The sequence below is a fragment of the Salvia hispanica genome, chromosome 6 (genome assembly GCF_023119035.1).
Source record: "Salvia hispanica cultivar TCC Black 2014 chromosome 6, UniMelb_Shisp_WGS_1.0, whole genome shotgun sequence".
In the NCBI taxonomy this organism is placed as follows: Eukaryota; Viridiplantae; Streptophyta; class Magnoliopsida; order Lamiales; family Lamiaceae; genus Salvia; species Salvia hispanica.
This window is the reverse complement of record NC_062970.1, coordinates 14,403,657-14,423,061: the sequence shown is the minus strand read 5'-3', so window position 1 is coordinate 14,423,061 and position 19,405 is coordinate 14,403,657. Positions and strand designations below refer to the sequence as shown.

The 19,405-nt window shown below is 38.7% G+C and overlaps 1 protein-coding gene and 1 long non-coding RNA gene across 2 annotated transcripts; one reads left to right on the top strand and one right to left on the bottom strand.

Annotated features, from left to right (window-relative positions):
• Positions 1-14,636: 14,636 nt before the first annotated feature.
• On the bottom strand, positions 14,637-15,518 carry LOC125196379. The gene is made up of 2 exons (XR_007171885.1): positions 15,382-15,518; positions 14,637-15,159 (listed from the first exon to the last, which is right to left on the bottom strand). It is a non-coding gene; the product is annotated as an uncharacterized LOC125196379 (long non-coding RNA).
• Positions 14,793-16,044, top strand: LOC125196378 (probable strigolactone esterase DAD2). The gene is made up of 2 exons (XM_048094870.1): positions 14,793-15,163; positions 15,360-16,044. Exons 1-2 carry the CDS (start codon positions 14,793-14,795, stop codon positions 15,787-15,789), a joined length of 801 nt encoding a protein of 266 aa, XP_047950827.1. The 3' UTR covers positions 15,790-16,044.
• The last annotated feature ends 3,361 nt before the right edge of the window (positions 16,045-19,405 follow it).

Sequence of the window (19,405 nt, the reverse complement as noted above, 5' to 3'; positions counted from 1 at the left end):
GGCACGCAGTATCGCGGGGGGATACTATTTGGCAGATGGAATATACCCTCGTTGGCCCGTATTCGTCAAGACACTTCGGCAACCGGCTGGCGCGAAGAGACAATATTTTGCGCGCAAACAAGAGGCCGCTAGCTTTTGGTGTGCTCCAAGCGCGATGGGCCATTCTACGCTGCCCCGCACGAGTGTGGCACGAAGATGATGTCGCGGATATCATGGTAGCGTGTATCATATTGCACAATATGATAATAGAAGATGAAGGATTTGCTGCAGAACGTTGGGCGCCGGAAGATGGTGCAAGTACAAGTCACGGTGTTGCCTCCGCGCCGATACAGATGGGTGTACCACGTAGTAATGAATATCTGATCCAACGTTTCGCTGATATACGCAGGAGCACAGCACATGACCAACTCCAGGTCGATTTGATTGAAGAGATCTGGGCACGTAGGGGAGGCGGCGTAGCATGAACAACATGTGTGATTTCCGTAGATCAAATTTTCGTTGTAATTTTCCTCTCACTTTAATCCGACGAAAATTTAGTTTCAATTTTAATTTTATTGCACTAGTCGTTTATCTCGAATTATTTTTAGTCCGATAATTTGTAATTGAATTAAAATATACAACAAGAAAAATAAAGTGAAAGTTGTCCACTAAAAAGTGTCCACTATTGCTGCGGACACTTTTTTTTGTGGCTGTGGACAAATAAAATGGGGCTATGGACAAAAAAAAAAAGTTGTCCACCAAAAGTTGTCCACCTATAATGGATGCTCTTATGCCTTAGCTAAGATCATGGAATAAAATATGAATGAAAGTGGAGTCAAACTCATAAACAGTGAATAGCATCATGCTCTACACAAAGAGCACAGTTATAGATACTCTTAGCTACCAACTCTTAAGTTTGATAGAAAAATCAGAAAGTGGGGGTATATATTCATGTTATCAGCGGCTATCACCTCTATGTATAATAGTAGTATATTATTATCTACGTTCATGATAAATAGCTATAGTTATTTTAATAAGTTCATTCGACATAATTAGTTACCTATTTATGATAAGTTTATGTTTTTAATGAGGTTAGATTCCACTAGTTGAGCCGTATTCCTTTTTTGGTTGTCATATGGAATAATTTCCATTTACAGTAAAAATATTATTTCATCTCTTATTTTATTCTTTGTTCATCTCTCTTGCTTTATTCTCTCTCTTACTTTACTATATCCACTTTAACATTTAATATATTAATTTTTTAAATTATATGCCCAAAAGAAGTGGCTCAATTACCTTGGAACGGACATAGTATTATTAAAATCCGGTCATCCATTACATAGAGTAAGACAGTTCTTTTTAGACATAGGTAGAAGTAAAAGAAAATTCAGGGCTACATGTATACCTAGCGCTGCCCACTCTTCATCAATCAGTACATATATGACTCTTTTTGCATCATTATTTGTAGCTAGTTTTTTTTTGAATTTGGAGTTTGTATAATATTTACAATTTACATTTATTGTATACCCTCATAAAGAATAAAGAAATAATACCTTCATAAGAATAAATATACATATATAGGTCTGTGTTAAAATGACAACTCCTCTTAAAATGACACCGTGACACCACTTATACAGCAATATTATAAAGGCTACACAACAATATTACAAACACTACACAACAATCTATAGATTGTTGTATAGTGTGTCGGATATTGCTGGACAAGAAATATTGTTGGATAAAGACCAACAAATTGCTGACCGTCTTTTTCAGTTTTTTTTTCCACGTGACAGCTTATTATTCGTCCACATGTACAAATGATTGGCTAGGAATGGTGGAATGGTGTTATTTTAAGGGGTGGTGGCACCCTAACATACCCTATATATATATATATATATATATATATATATATATATATATATAACTATATAGAGTCTCATTATCCACAAACCCACTCTTAAAGACCGAACCACCGAACCATACCAAATTAGGGCTTTTAGATCTAGTTTTTATGGATGAGATTCACAAATTTATAAATTATTTTCTCCTTCATCACCAGTCTATTTTAATTCATCCGAAGGTAAATAAGTCATACTAACACGTTAGGAAGATTTAACTTCATTTCAGAATATATTACTTCATTCCAATAGGTTTTTACTTCATTCTAATAGGATTATTACTTCATTCTAGTACGTAAATGCAGTTTCGCCGTCTGCGTGCCGTTCTTTCTCTCTACAATATCTATCACCACCGCTACGACGCTGATATGATGTAATAAACACATGGAATAATATAATAAATTATTTGATTGAAGTATGTGTAGAAGCATTTGAAGTCCTACTGGAATGAAGTAAAAACCTTATCCAATGAAGTAATAACGTTTCTGAATGAAGTAATAAACTCACTTGAATAAATTGCATTTTTTTAATGTGAATAAAGTAAAAGCTCATGTCAATGAATTCGAATGAATCATATGTTGAATCATTTCAAAACCTACTTGAAGCAAGTAAAAACATGTTGTAGTTTCAATATATTACCTATGTAATGAAGTAATAAACCTATACAATGAAGTAAAATTGGCTTGTAATGAAGAGCGAAAAAAATTTACACAGCAGCATATCCCATCAAAAAACTAGATCTTATGGCCCAGATTTGGTCTCTAGTTCGGTCTTTAAGAAAGGTTCGACATTGATTACAACTCTATATATATATATATATATTGTATACGCATATAATATTCTGAAACTTTAATTTATTTTAATTATATTACATATTAATTTTGTTTTAGTTATATTGTTATATAGCAATATAAAAGAAATTATATGTAAATTTTATAACAAATTTTGACATGATTTCTAACTTGATTCAAAATAATTATACGTTATACAATTAAAATAATAGTAGCTTTTTTCTTAAATTTGTTAATATTAATTTAAAATTTTAATATTTTCTTATATTGTTTTGGAATGATTAGCTTGTTATTTATTTTATGTTAATTCATATTTATAAATTGTTTTTTAATGTAAAATATCAAAAAAGTTAGATTAGGTAGAATTTATGAATATTTATCACTATCTGTACTTTAAATGAGGTTACTTTTGTAAAATAAGATTTCAAAACAATTCAAATTAAAAACATTGGCTTTATTTCGGGATATTGTAAAAGAAAAGTTTGCCATATAACTAGTACTCCGTATTTAATGTGGAATAAGTTCTTTTTTCCCCAATGAAATAGTTCAACTCAAATGAAATGCTTACACCTTCAAATCTTCTATACTTTTACTTGGAGTTAGTGTTAATTTATCGATATTGATTATGATAGGAATTAATATGGAGAAATTATATGAAAAGAGATTAGAGAGGGTGGAAACTAGCGTGACTTTGAGAGATTTGAGAGAACTGTCGGTTTCTCTAAGAGGGAGAACCGGAGGAGAGAACGAGATTAATAATTTAATTCTTCATTCTGCTTGATAATAATAAAAGACTCCACACATATTTATAATATGTGTGGTACAAAAAGATCTCAATTTGATAGGAATTAATATGGGATTAATTCCTATCTAGAGAAATTATATGAAAAGAGATTAGAGAGGGTGGAAACTAGCGTGACTTTGAGAGATTTGAGAGAACTGGCGGTTTCTCCGAGAGGGAGAACCGGAGGAGAGAACGAGATTAATAATTTAATTCTTCATTCTGCTTGATAATAATAAAAGACTCCACACATACTTATAATATGTGTGTACAAAAAGATCTCTATAAACTAGGAAAACAAATCAAAAGCAAATCAAATCTTAACCACAATGGAAAGTAAATAAAATCATAATAACTAAATAATACTAAAACATAAATAAACTAAATTCATCTACGAAGAGAATATCAGCTCCCTTCTAAAATAAAATCCCTTCTAAAATAAAATAGAATATTAGGTCTCTATCATGTTACCATATTAGTGTGAAATATGAATTGATTTTGTGATATGATTATTAAGACAAAACTAGTAAGTATTCCATATTTTTCTGAATAGAATGTGACAAAATGGATGTAGCAATCAAGTGCCTTAGAATGTGCGATATAATTTATACTTATAGAGTATGTAGTTGGGATGTGGACCAAAATGTCTCTTTATCTTTTGAGCTGTTGTGATGTTGAATATCTCCTCTCCAATTAAAGATTTTTTTTTGTATTTGCCATTAACTTCATTCGTCTTAGTACTCAGATCTAAATTAAGGATTTTGTGGAAACTTCGTTGTTCGTACTATAAGAAATTTCTTAGTAGTTTCGTCAGTTACATGGAAATGAACAAACAACTCAAGGCTGAAATATATTATAATCAGCTGGCGTATCCTTTCATCGGTCATTTTCAACCATTTACATAGTGACAAACACAGAATTTTAATAGTGGGAGATCCATATTACTATTAACAATTGTTGTATATTTTCGTTGTCAACTACAGCAAAAACAATTGTAACTTCAACGGTACATAGCTGAAGTAAAAATGGATAATATGAGAAAAAATTAAGAATGAATAACATAAGTTAAAGATACATATATTGATAGTGTCGTATCGAAATATGAGGTGGTAATATACTTTTTTAAAAGTAAACATAATTTAGTTAAATTTACTACTATTATATGATATATATGCAAAATAATTTAGTTAAATTTACTACTATTATATGATATATATGCAAATTTATGGAGCTAGGAGTACTAAGAACGTTCCTTTGTGATCTTACAGTAATACTAAGTAATTTACTCAAATAGGAAAGCAAACAGATACCATTACACAAATTAAATTACTAGAAATAACATAAATAAATTTGTAATTATTAAATAATGAATTAAAATGAAAATCATATGCATGATTTAATTAGTAAACAAGTAAATTAATATAGGCATTTATCTAGCTATGAAAAAATCTGCTAGTGTGTTAAAAACATAAATGAAATTCAAGAAATAATAATACTATATTACAAGTTACTAAAAAATAGCTATGGCAAAGACAAAATGTTACGCGCTATAAATGGGAAGTGAACACTGTATGAGACTATGACAAAGAAAAAATGATAAGGGCAATGAGTGGGTCGAACACAGGCTCTGCTTATTGCGTCTCTCAGTTCCAACCACCTGTGCTAGGTAGTCATTTGTAATAATCAGTACGAATACTGTTACGGACTCGGGACTCAATTCTCACATCGGTTGTAAGAACAACCGGTGTGGGGTATATAGAATATATGAGCTCTCTCTCCTAACAGTCTAGTCTTTTGGGATGAATTCTCTTGTTTGGTCTCGACCCTCCTTTATGGACCAACGTTCTCGTTGGTCACGACTAGTTCTTTGCCAGACCACCATTCCGTGGGCCACCACTCTGAGTTCTCGTTGGTCACGACCACGTTGGTTACGACGAATTCTTTGCCCGGCCACCACTCCGAGTCGGCCCCAAATGTACTCGTTGGTCACGGCGAGTTCTTTGTCCGGCCACCACTCCAAGCTGTTTGGGCTCTCAATGAAAGCACCAATTGATACAGATGAAGAGAACACAACTAGTGTGTGGGTAGTCACTGTGTGCACAGAAAGAAATAACAGGTTTCCTAGGTCCAGCAAATCCGCTAGATCACACGGTCTAGGAACTCATTGGTCGTCGGAAAATCCTGGTCATCGGACACACAGAGCACTTCTTCAAAAACCCTCAACCACTTTACTAAAACCTAGCACAGAGAAGTAGGGATCGATCCCACAGGGATGGATGCGTAATAATCATGCTCAAGGATTTGGAAATTGTTTTTGGGTTGGCTGCTGCCACGCATTTTTTTTTTTTTGGGTTGAGGAAATTAAACTTAAACTTGGGATTTTAAACTGTCACGCTAACAGCTAGATCTAGGCGAAACAACAAAAGCATGCACGTAAACTAGAACCGAAACAATCACTAGATCTGAGAAACTATCCTAATTACCTAGATCTGGGAAATAAACTGACGGTGGGGACCATAACTGAAAAAACAGAGTACGGACGAAAAGTTGAAAAAGAAAACAACTAACTAAGGTACTAACTAACAGCGACATCATCTTCTCCAACCAATTTGCATAAAAAACTCAGAAGAAACAGCATGAGCGCAATCGGAACAGAGCAGACTGGATTTTAACGATTTAATGAAGAACAATTAAGAACTAAGCAAATTTACGGATGCTAGACGAAGCAAAACAGAAAGCAAACAGAAAACTCAAAATCCATGCATAACTCGACTTCCCCTGTTCAGATCCAACCTCGGACGCTAAATCCACTCCGGATCCAAGCATCCGACACAAACTCCAACCAAAAGAAACATTTCATAACTTCAGATTCAACCAACAACCTCCGATCAACAACAACACCGCAGATCTACAGCCAAATTCCCAGATCGAGCACCAAAATGACAGAAACAGAGATCAACATGCAACTCGCCGAAATAAAAACTCTTAACAGCAGGATCAACGTAGATCAACACGAAATAACACAAATATAACGAAAACTAAGAAATGCATAGATAATCAGTAACATCAACAGCCAAATCGACTTCCAAAAGTGAAGTTCGAACGAAATAGAAGTGCAAAAGAACTGAAAGTAAATAGATTGTATCTTCGCCCTCACGCGGACGGTGTTACGACGGAATTTCTCTGAAGAATTGACCCCTTGAAACCTAAAACTACCCCAGAACTCCCATTTCCCAAGTGTGTGTTGTGTGTGAGCTAAGAGTGAACGAAAAAGAGTGATATCTTGTGTGTTGCATGCTCCTCTATTTATAGGCGTTGAAGTGGGGCCCAGCGAGGTATAGATAGACTTTGTTGCCCTCAGCTATTGACTCCCTTCTTCTAGCCTTCTTTTCCTTAGGTTCTGCTCACTTCTACTTCATTTCTTCGCTAGACTGTTTCCTCCAGCATCTCCTGGATCTAGCGATTCTGTCACACACCTGGCTTAGAAACCGTGTTAGACCCAGCAAAATGTAATGCTTTTCACTATATAACCGATGCATGAAATTAGCCTTATCAAACTGCTCACACTTAAACCATACTTGTCCTCAAGTATAAAGACAAGAAAGAGAATAAGGCGAATTTCAAGCAAGGTTATCCCCTGACCGACTCTTTAGACTCTAGACAGACTCCTAGACCTAGACACAATTTGAAACTAAAACACTTAAAGAAAAACATACAAACACATAAACACATAAACACATATGCATGAGCTAGCTTCAACTTTTAGGCAACCATCCCCACAAGATTAAGGTCAATCCAACAGGCTGCACTCCTCCAAATAGGCCCTTTCCCTTCCTCTACCTAGCCAATCTGTCAGTTCGTCAAGATAGCCTTTTACTTACCCAATCATTGGATTCACTCGATCACTCATTCCTCACCAGGGATGTTAGGATCGATTCTCTCTTAAGTTATTGCCACACCACTGAAGCGTCGGGTTATGAGAGTTCCTCCTTTTTTCCTGGGTCAGGTTATTATTGTTCCTGCCCCTTAAACAACTTCCCCCTGGACTTCGTCCAGTTTATTCCTCCTTCTTTTTATATCTTTTTTTTTATATTTTCTCCCTTTTTTGCTTTCCTCTCTTCTTTTTTTTTCTCTCTGGACTTTGTCCAGCTTATTCCTCCATTTTCCTCCTCTCTTCTGGACTTCGTCCAGCTTATAACACCTTACCCTGGACTTCGTCCAGCTTATACCTTCATAACTCCTTCACAACTCTCTCCCTAAGCATTCAGTGGCGGCCCTTTAACATGTGTTAGCTCGAAGTTATTTAAGGCTTATAACTCGCTATTATAGTAGGGCTTCACAACTAAGTAAGTAAAGGCATCCTCTATCGTTCTCGCTTCACTCAGATTGACTTGGCTTATTAAAGGAAAAGGCTTCTAAGTTGAAATACCTCTTTCACTAAGGGGATCATGTCGTATTATATTCACTGGCTCATGCGACACAACAAAACTAGACCTAAAGACTCTTATCATGCGGACAAATACATGCATTGACTCCTCTCCCCCTCCCACTTCACTCAAGCTTGTCCCCAAGCCATCGTCGTGAAGGAGGGAAACAGAGAGATCAATGCAACAACAACAACAGTTTATGTATAAAAACAAAAAACTTCTCACACTTAGACCAAGCATTGGGCTAAGTGGGAGAAAACACAACAAAACAGAAAATACAAACTTCTCACACTTAGACCAAGCAGTGGGCTAAGTGGGAGAAAACACAGACAAATACATAACACAAATAGGCAACAAAAACAAAAACAGATAACTGAAAGCAGAAAAAAAATAAAATTTACTTGGTCATGGGGGTGATTCACTTCTGGGGCTGGCTCCCTCGAGAGCCAGACTGGGGTGGGATTCCGGGTCGGGTCATTTTCACCTTCTTCTTCGCCGGCTGCTCCGGCTCTTCTTCTTCCTGTTCTGGCTGGTCGGGTACTGGCTTCTTCATCAGAGACTTTGATTTTGTTGGGACTGACACTTGCTTGGGAACGGGTGGGGAGATCAACTGCTTGAGCGATTGCTGTGGTCGCTTGACGGAGGGACTGCTCTGGACGGGCTGCTTGACTTCGCTGCTGGACCTAGGAGTTACCTTCGACTGGGTCAAGGGGAATGTTCTGCTGCAACCACTTCAACATCTTCATTGAAAGCTCCACCGCCTCCGTCATTCGCTCATTTTGTTTGGCGAGACTTCACCGCCAAATCTGCAATATTGCCCCCAGGGTCTTCACTTCCTCCCGGCTTCCGTTCAAATCCTTTCTAATCCCCCCAAGTTCTTTCACCATTTCTTTCCTCATCAACTGTTCAATATCTTCACTTGACATGGCCTCCTCGGCTTCTCCAGTCTCCGCCTTTACCTTGTCTCCTATCGAGTAGAAGAAGGTTTTGGCGCCATGAGCTTGTAACAACCCCTTGTTGAAAAAATAATCAACACTGAAAATCTCTGGGGGTTCGCACATGACTACCAAAGGAGCGGTCTTGGAAATCTTCATTTCGATGTTCCGTTGGAGGTAAGCGCCGAGGAGGTGGCAGGTATACATATGACGTGCAGGGTTGCTCGCCATTTGGTGGCATGCCTGAGCCAGCCAATAACCTAGGTGCACCTTCACGCCCTTCGCCATGCACCAAGTGAAGTAAAGGTCGGTAGTTGTAAGAGTTGAATTAGCGGTTCCCATCAAGTTGTAGCTGATAAACGTCTGAGCAAAGCGGAGGATTCGGTCTTCGATGTGAGAGGCTTTGGAGTAGCTGGACTTAAACGTTCCCGCCTTGGAGTGGGTGATCAGTTCCCATGCTGTTTGCACTTTGAAACCCGGCGTATTCTTCGGCACACCGATCATCCTATCATTCCATATCCCCTCATCATCCTCGGCTTGGGTGAACAACCCCATTCTCAAAGACCATTCCCGGATGCTCATCTCATGTTCTTCATTAAAAAGCCTGAAAGTTATGGAGTCCGCGTCAAGATCAGTGGTGTTTTTCAATCGAAAGGTGGAGAAAAACTCCCTTGCTAGGTCCACCGGCACCCTCTCCTGGCTGTGCTTCAGTAACCACTCAAATCCGATCGAATAGATACAAGCGCGGAAGTCCTCGTCACATGCAATCATTTTAAGCTCTTTGGGGCTGTACTGCTTCCCAGACTTAGCCATCTTCCCGGCGCTACATCTTTCCTTGTACACCGTGGTCCTTTTCTGATCGTCGAACTGCCTCATCGCCTCTAGCAGCTCTTTAGTCAGCCAAACTTCCGGGCGTCCTGGAATAAACTCTTCTTCAGCTTCTTCAGATTCATAGTCGGGTTCATGGGTAGGCTCGTCTTGTTCCTCGGCAGAGGGATCTTCGGTCACTGGGGAAAGGGTCTCCTCAACCTCCTTGACGGAGGGAGCTTTCCTTGACCGGGTAGATGAGGTCGCCGCTGCCTTTCCTTTTCTTGCCCTCTCCGTGGCCAGGCGACGTTCCTCTGCTTCCGCAGCATCAGGAACTAAGTCATCAACTTCGTCGAGCAGACTCCTCCTGGTTCGTCTCCTCTCTGCCCTCTCGTCTATCTGGGGTTCGTCTTCCTCCTGGTCATCCACCAGGTCCACAATCAAGTTCAGCCCTCCCTCAGCGGGCTCCGGTACTCCAGTCACATGTAGATCTGTTTCTTCCATCAATTTTTCCGGGGTTTCCCCCTCATTATCCACCATCGGGGTTGCCCCCTCAATATAAATGGGGTTCTCCCCCCTGACATCACTTGGGGTTGCCCCCTCTTCCATGGGTTCAGGGGTCGCACCCCTGAAATCAGTTGGGGTCTCATCCCCAGTTTCCATAGGGGTTTCCCCCTCAGTTACCTCTTCCACAACAGGGGTTTCCCCCTCAACAGTACTTGTCCACAATAGGGGTTTCCCCCTCCACAACGTCATCTATAACAGGGGTTTCCCCCTCACCATCTTCCTTACCCTCAGAACTAGGGTTTTCGTCACCTTGCTTCTCGGTCTCCACCTCTGCTCCGCTGTTCGTCTGTCCACCATCCTCCGGCCGTTCGTGCACCGCCTCTTCTTTTTCCGCCTCCCGTGAAGCGGTTTCTGCATGTTGAGATCCAGAGTCTCGAGGCCCTTCTTCATGGAGAACTGCCGGTTGTGCCGCCGAATCTGCCGGAATCGTCAGTGGTGGTATGACCGCCACGGATGTCATTAGGCTAGCGGAGAACAAGGCGTATACTTCTTTTGCTTTCTCGACGCTCCCCAATTTCTGTGTCAATTCTGCCAACAGGGCTGCGCCGTACACCGTTTGCTTTGCGAACTTCCGGTGAGTTGGGTTGAATCCATTAATTGGGTCGAATTCTGGTTAGGGTTTGTGTTCTAGAGAGAGAACGAAAAGTAGAGAGAAGGGAGAGTAATTTCAGGTTTTTTCGTCGATTGGGATTATTGGAGAAAGAGAGGCGACGGTTGCCTTTTCTGATGAAAAGATGGTGCGGTTGCAGGCGTGATGTAAGCAACCGTACAACTCCCATAAATATCGGCCAAATTTTGAAATTCAAATTATCTCCATCCCTCCTTGACTTCTTCCTCCAGGTTCCTTCCTCTAGCTGATTTCCCTGACCATGACCCTATAAAAACAAATTGAAGACGCCAGACTCCTAGGTCAAGGTTAGAATGTAAGGCATCGGTTCCCGTCGGAGTCTGGTGCTTCGAAAATATTTTTGGAAGATTTTAAATTGTATATACTCCATTTTTTGGATTTTCTTTAGTTAGCAAAGCAATTAAACTATTTACACATTCCCTTTGAGTATCCTCGAGATCCCCTGGTTCAGCATATATTTTCAAAAATGTCAACCATTTACCTGACCCAGGAATTCATCGAGAATACCTCCTCGTCCGTCTAGGTGATAGTAGAGAGTGCGTGTAGTGGAACTTCATCCACCACACACAGCTCAGAATTATCCCTATAGACTTTCACTCTATGACCATTAACAAGAAAAGGGACAGAGTTAGAGGCACTTCCCTGGATCTCCACTGCTCCGTTTGCGCGGAGGCCGACGATGGTATATGGGCCGATCCATTTAGACTTCAATTTCCCTGGCATCAGCTTGAGCCGGGATTGGAAAAGGAGCACCTTCTGTCCCACATGAAGTTCCTTGACCCGGAGATTCTTGTCATGCCATAACTTCGTCCTTTCTTTGTACCACATGGCAGACTCAAATGACTCCAGCCTAAGTTCCTCCAGTTCTTGTAATTGTAACTTCCTCTCTTCTTCGCAAGCTATAGGTTTCATGTTCAACTCTTTCACTGCCCAGTACGCCTTGTGCTCAATACCCACAGGTAAGTGGCACACCTTGCCAAACACAAGCCTCTGTAAGGCGACATTCCAATAGACGTTTTAAAAGCAGTTCTGTAGGCCCACAATGCGTCACCGAGCCTCTTGCTTCAGTCCTTCCTTGACGGATTAACTGTCTTCTCCAATATCGCTTTGATCTCGCGATTAGAAATCTCTGCTTGGCCATTAGACTGAGGACGTGGCTACTAGGAACTCCATACTCTGTTGAAAATATTGGCCTTCAAAAATTTTGCCACCTCCTTCGATTCACATGTTGTGGTGGCCTTAGCTTCTATCCACTTAGACACATAGTCTACTGCAACCAATATATAAGTGTTCCCACAGGATGATGGGAACGGTCCCATGAAGTCCATTCCCCACACGTCGAAAATTTCGCACACGATCACCGGGACCTGAGGCATCTCGTCCCTCCTTGAAATTCCCCCTGTCTGTTGGCATCTCTCGCAACACTGGCAAAACTCAAAGGCATCCTTATTTAATGTCGGCCAATAAAAACCGCTGTCCAGAACCTTCCTTGCTGTCTTCCTTGGTCCAAAGTGACCTCCACATGCCAAAGTGTGGCAATGAATTAGCACATCTTTTTGTTCCCATTTGGGAATGCAGCGTCTAATCACTTGATCTGAGCACATCTTCCACAGGTAGGGGTCGTCCCAAAAGTAATATTTGGCTTCGCTTTTAATTTTCATCTTCTGGGCCCGGGAAACTTCGTCTGAGCTTGGCACCTCTCCCATGACCAAGTAGTTGGCTAAGTCAGCAAACCACGGTTCTGCGTTAAGTGTGCGCTTCTCTTTATCAGATTCCCCTAGACCGGTTAAAGCCAAAACTGCTTCCCAGTCAATTGGTCTAGGAAATTTCTCCAGAAAGTACAAATGCTCTTCAGGGAAGGCATCGGGTATGGCCTCTTCTGTTTCCCCTTGATATATTCTGCTTAAGTGATCGGCTACTCTATTCTCCGTTCCTCTTTTGTCTCTCACTTCCCAATCAAACTCCTGCAAGAGCAACACCCAACGGATTAACCTCGGCTTAGACTCCTTCTTAGCCAGTAAGTACTTTATCGCTGCGTGATCCGTGAAGACTATAACAATAAAAATTTTGAAACCATGATAATCGTCAATGTTCCCTAATTTACTTAATTAATATTGATGGTAAACTTTGAATAGATTAAGAATAAAAGTGAGGGGACTCTATAGCTAGTTCCGATGAGTTTTCAATTGTATGTTCGTCGGAATATAAAAATGTTTCAAAAGAACTCTTAGAAAAATTTCATTTTCTTCACTCATTTTGGAAAAATAATAATATAAATACTCTTCTCTACATTATTATCTCTCTTACTTTATTTTTTCTCCATTCTAACTATTTATTTTTAATTTTTCAAAATGAATGTGTATATGGCTATTATTATTTAACTATTTATTTTTTTCTCTAATTTAACTATTTGGAACGCCTCTAATAATATGGAATGGAAGGAGTATTAAAAATGATATATGGCTCTAATACTAATAATAACGGGTATTAACGGGACTAACGGGTATACCCGTACGGGTAGTGGGTATACCCGCTACCCGCAAAACTCTAAAACACACTACCCGATCCCGTCCCATTTCCCGTTATCGTCGGGTATCGGGTACCCGATACCCGGCGGGTAGCGGGTCGAAATGGGAATTACCCATTACCCGCTACCCATTTTGCCACCCCTAACGACAACCAATAACTATACAATACACATGCATATTTGGTATTGTTTCATATAAAAATGCAAGAATAATACACATGCATATTTGGTATTGTTTCATATAAAAATGCAAGAATGAGTTTGGGTTTGCAATATGTATATATACCAAAAGTGAGATTTAATGTATGCTTGATTGAAGATAGTCTTAGCTCTTCAATTACAAGATTTAAGGATCAAAATTCCACTGTTTTCGTTTTCGAATGAAAATAACAATAAAAATAATTTTTTTCAAATGTTAATAATGAATCTTTATTTCTATTATACAGGTGATGACGAGTCAAACTGTCAACCTATTAAAGAAGGAATGTCATATCAACTAAATTGTGATTCATTGGCGTTTAAGTAGTGCCTTGTTTAATAAAAAAACTTAGTAGTTCCTCAGTCCTCACCAAATCTTATAGGAATATGCATTCGATTATCAGATAGGATTTTCGCCTAACATGAACCGATTAAGAAAATATAATATGTACATGTCACAGAAATCCTTAAATTACCGAAATTCAAAATTATTAATATTATTAAATATCCAAAAAACTAATAAAATCGAAATAGGTGTTATATTTATTAATATTTAAAATATTTAAATAAAAATTTTATTCAATATAATAATAAAAATGTAATTTTATAAATATAATTCATATTTTCAAATTTTTTAACAAATCTAAATGGTGCGCAAAATTTCACTTATATTGGTTTATTGCGGCAAAAGGCGATTCCGTCTACTTGGCGGCCCCCACACTCCGGCCAAACATTACGCGAGATGGTTCAATTAGGTTAGGGTCCACATTAGCCACATTTATATTGGTTTATTGAAATTACATATTGCACCTTATATTCACCACTCCTCTATAGACTGACTAGTCTATGAAACAGACGGAGGCCAACTATTGTTTCCATTCACTTTGTCTGGTAACGAATGTGGTATGGACCCTTCGCTTTGCTTTTAATGTGTGTATTTATTTTAATAAAAATATTTATATATAAGTGAATGGGTCCAAAACTCCTAGTATAAAGTCTACATCAGAAAAAATATAACTTGGTGACCACAAAAAAATGCACATTCTAGATTCAGCTCACTTTACTATACTGAAAAAATTAAATGAAAAACTCATCCAATGAAGAGAAGATGAGATGCATAGATATTAGTTAGCTTTCACCTAATATAAATACCCACTTCCACACTCCACAAAAACCAATATCTTTTTCAAATATTTTTTCAACTACCAAAACTAAATTATCAAATCATTTTTTTTTAATTTTCTTTTTTTGGCGATGGGGCATAGTCTACTGGAGGCGTTGAACGTGCGAGTGGTGGGCTCCGGCGAGAAGATCCTCGTCCTCGCCCACGGCTTCGGCACCGATCAGTCGGCGTGGCAGCGCATTCTCCCCTTCTTCCGCCACGATCACCGGATTGTTCTCTTCGATCTCGTCTGCGCTGGCACCGTCAACCCCGATTACTTCGACTTCCGCCGCTACACCTCCCTCGACGCCTACGTCGACGACCTCCTCTGCATCCTCGACGCCCTCCGCATCGGCCGTTGCACCTACGTCGGCCACTCCGTCTCCGCCACCATCGGAATCCTCGCCTCCATCAAACGCCCCCAGCTATTCAACAAGCTCGTCCTCGTCGGCTTCTCCCCTAGGTCATATCTCTCAAATTCAGAAAACCTAATTTCGTAATTTTTCCCCAAATTTTGGAAATTCAACTTCTGCAGACGACCTAATTTCAAAAAATTGCCGATACCTAGATGGTAACTGGTTCAATTTCTGCAGATACCTAATTTAAAAAAAAAAAAAACAATTCCGCAAAAATCGGAATAACTGGTTGAATTTGTGCAGATTCCTGAACGATCACAATTACCACGGGGGATTCGAGCAGGGGGAGATCGAGCAGGTGTTCTCGGCGATGGAGGCGAACTACGAGGCGTGGGTGAACGGATTCGCGCCGCTGGCGGTGGGGGCGGACGTGCCGGAGGCGGTGAGGGAGTTCAGCCGGACGCTGTTCAACATGAGGCCGGACATAACTCTGTTCGTGTCTCGGACCGTGTTCAACAGCGACCTCCGCGGCGTGCTAGGGCTGGTGAGGGTGCCGTGCTCCATAATCCAGACGGCGAAGGACGTGTCGGTGCCGGCGTCGGTAGCGGCGTACGTGAAGAATCACCTGGGAGGCCGGAGCACGGTGCACATGCTGAACATCGAGGGGCACCTGCCCCACCTGTCCGCCCCCAATCTGCTGGCGCAGGAGCTCCGGCGAGCGCTGCCTAGATAAAAATCCGGAGGAATAAATGAGGGACAGTTGGCGAATAATTGTGGACTCTAAATTAAGGGGATGTTTTCTTTTGGATAAGGATTTTGAATACACATGTGATTGTCACCTTTTCTCTAACTTCTTTTTTTTCTTTTTCTTTCGCTTCTTAATGTTTTTTTTTTGTGATTGTGAGCTTTAAAGAGTCATTATTTCCATGAGAAAGGATCCGTCGCCGCAACTTATCTGGTTTACCTTTTTTTGTTGCGATTTAAGTTATCCCCATTTTGTGGATGGCCCACTACTTGATTCCTGTGTTTTCTTTCCTTTTTGTTTTTTTGTGATAAGATTTTATACAAGGCTATGCTTTTCATTCGTTTAAATGTCGAGGTTAACTTGTCATGCGTTGTGGAAGAGGTCGTGTGACTGTGGACTGTAAAGATTATTATGATGCATTATAGAATCTTCAAGTTGAAGAGTTGTGTGCTGCAGGCTTATATTTGGTACCGTTAATAAAAGATAGACTAATTTTATCATTTTAAAGTGTTTATTAAAATTAAATCAATTCAAAATCTGAAAAACATTAAATGAATATTAACCTTACTAATTTCTAAATATGGATCTCATAATCCACTAAGACTACTTTAATCATTTTTGTCTTCCTTCTTTCTTGTTTTTGTTTTATCAATTGCGCATTAAAACTCAGGTCATTTATAACTTTGTCTATTTTTTTAAAGACGGAAGTAGTAATTAACATAGAATATATAATTTAAATTATAGAATTGAGAGCTTTATTAATTATATATTTAAGTATTTATCAACATTAGATTTGGAATTTCATAATTATAAATTTAATTCAAATTTCACGCCCTCAAATTTTTTAACACCAAACATAACGTTTTATTTAAACAAGCCTAAAACGATTATACTGCGAATAAAAATTGGAATGCAATTCAACCAATATATACTTGCTATCAATAAAACCTGGAGCCCAGTGCAAGCGTGTAATCTACTGGATTCACTGATCACCTTACAAATCTCGTAGATGATCTAAAAACCTCTTTCAAGTTGACGACGTTGTCCCACCACTGCACCAAATATAGATTCATCTTTCCGTATACCTGCCACCACGAGTACTACCATCTGAGCATCCATCTCGAACTCTATCTCTTTACATCCCTTTCTTTTGACCCAACTCAACTCCTCTCTCAAGCTACGAAGCACATCCATGGTTGGGACAACCAATCTCCCCACCTGACCACATTACCGCCACCACCGTGCCTTCAAAATCTCGAACAACCGCACAACATCCAACATTCCTCTGACCTCAAACACAGTAACATATATTGTATTTTAGCAGCTTCACCCATTTGTCCTTCGGCTAAAGTCCCTCGGCCCGAGCCTTATTGTCATTTTGAATTTGAGCTTCTCTCTAATCCTTTAGACAACTACAGGTTGCACCAATGTTTTCTGCAATTGACTCATTCTCATTTTGCCATAAAATGGTGTTTCTATTAAACCATAGACGTTATAACACAACCACTTATGCGCAAAACTCGAAATCCGATTTGACAACCCTATCCTTATGCGAGACCCTATGTTTAAATACATACTCCCTCCGTCTGCCATTAGGAGTCCCGATTAACCATTTTAGTCTGTTTGTCATTAGGAGTCTCGGTTCAATTTTACTATAAATAATAGGTAGACTTCATTTTTTTCACTAATTTATTTTACTCACATTCTATTATAAAATTAATACTCCCTCCGCCCCCAAAAAGTATGAATTTTGGGTTCAGCACAGGTTTTAATGCATTATTGGTAAAGTAAGAGAGAGATAGATAGAGAAAGTTTTTTTAAGTATTGTTAGTGGAGAATTGGTCTCACCTTATTAGAGAGAAGAGAGTTTCCAAAATTGGAATGTTCATACTCTTTAGAGGCGGAAGGAAAAGGAAATAGTGCATACTTTTTAGGGACGGCGAGAGTATATAAAAATAGGCCCCACATTCTATTATCTTTTCTCACCGTTTTCTTATACATTTCTTAAAACTTGTGTTGAACTCAAATAAAACTCCTGACGACGGGCGGAGAGAATATTTCATATTCCTTTAAATTTCGGTCATCCTATACATCCAACGACCAATAAACAATCTTAGTAGTTAAACTCTAAAAAGAGTAAATGCAATGTAACACATCCCCATATATTCTTTTAGATTCCTGCATGGTTTTCAATTTGAATAAGTCCATGTAGTTTTGTTGGATTAATGTAGATTCAGGTTCTAATCTCGGAACAAGAGAAACAATGATTACATAGTAATTGATTTTCATAGTGATGCATATCCTTTATAATATATTGAATTATAAGTATCTCACATTATCAAATATTCAACATAACCCTATATATAAAGTAAATACAATATCTTTAATAGGATGAACTAGAGTTAATCCTCTATGTAACTATGGCTAGTGAGACTGCGTTGATGTTGAGCCCAGCCCAATTGGTGATAGAAACCAAATATTTGTTGCTTTGGGCTCAATAATCGAGCTTTGGTGGAACTTGTTTGAACAATTTTAACTATTTCCACGAAAATGTACACACCAAATTCAGCAATATTGAGTCCACACATAAGCGTAAACAAATAGCATGAGCAAACATAACTAACCTCTCGAGTAATATGTTGCAATCAACAAAATTGACGTAAAAAACTCTATTATATTCTACCTACAGTTTAAATTTTGAATCTGATAAATTTGTGTGGACCACCGGATTCAAGATGTTAATTTTTTTAAACTGTGGTCTGTCTAAAAACACGACAAACAAACAAAAAACAAATTTCAATAGTGTGAAGATGAAATCAAAGGACTATGCCACTATGGAGAGTATGGGGTAACTAGTTTCTTTTAGCAGAAATTAAAGGTGAAAGATACCATAAAAGTGCCACCATTAATTACTGTTTTCACAAGTTAAGCACTTATGCAGCCTTTAATCTTTCACTAAAAATTCATAATTCTAAATTCCAATATTGTCACGTTCATGCCCAAAGAAATCATATACAACTTGTTTCAGAGTTTTAGAAATAGTCATAATACATTTCGAAATCAACGAATTTGGGCCGAGAAACCTATATAGTCCAATATGTATTTTATCATCAAATACATTTTTTAGTCGGAAATGTATTTTAATATCAATTTCTACCATGTTATTACAAACTCTTAATTTCCTTCTAACTATCCCTAACCAAGCTAACCAAGCTCAATAGAAATTCTTAATTTCATATGGCATCCTAATTCATATTATTAGTAAACTATCATTGTACTGAAATACTGTACAGTTTGGCCTTCCTATTTCATATGGCATCCTATTAATACTACTACAATAGCATTCAATTTTACACATCAAAACTAGACCACATAGCATAGTAGAATACAGATCAATCTTAAATTTTGAAATTTCATAATTGAAGTAGATAATGGTGTAGCACTAGCATCCTTTTAAGTTTCATAATTCAAGTAAATAACTAAGTGGACCCTTTTGAAAGTAGGATAGCCAAACCACAACACACACACACAGAAGAAACATTCTTGGTTGGAAAGAAAGTAAAGTACAGCAATACAATGCTAAGAGTACAATCCTCATGGGACA

Coding starts and splice junctions, on each gene's coding strand:
- LOC125196378 (XM_048094870.1), top strand. CDS start 14,793: ATGGGGCATAGTCTACTGGAGGCGTTGAACGTGCGAGTGGTGGGCTCC. Junction 15,164..15,359: donor CTCGTCGGCTTCTCCCCTAG/GTCATATCTCTC, acceptor GAATTTGTGCAG/ATTCCTGAACGATCACAATT.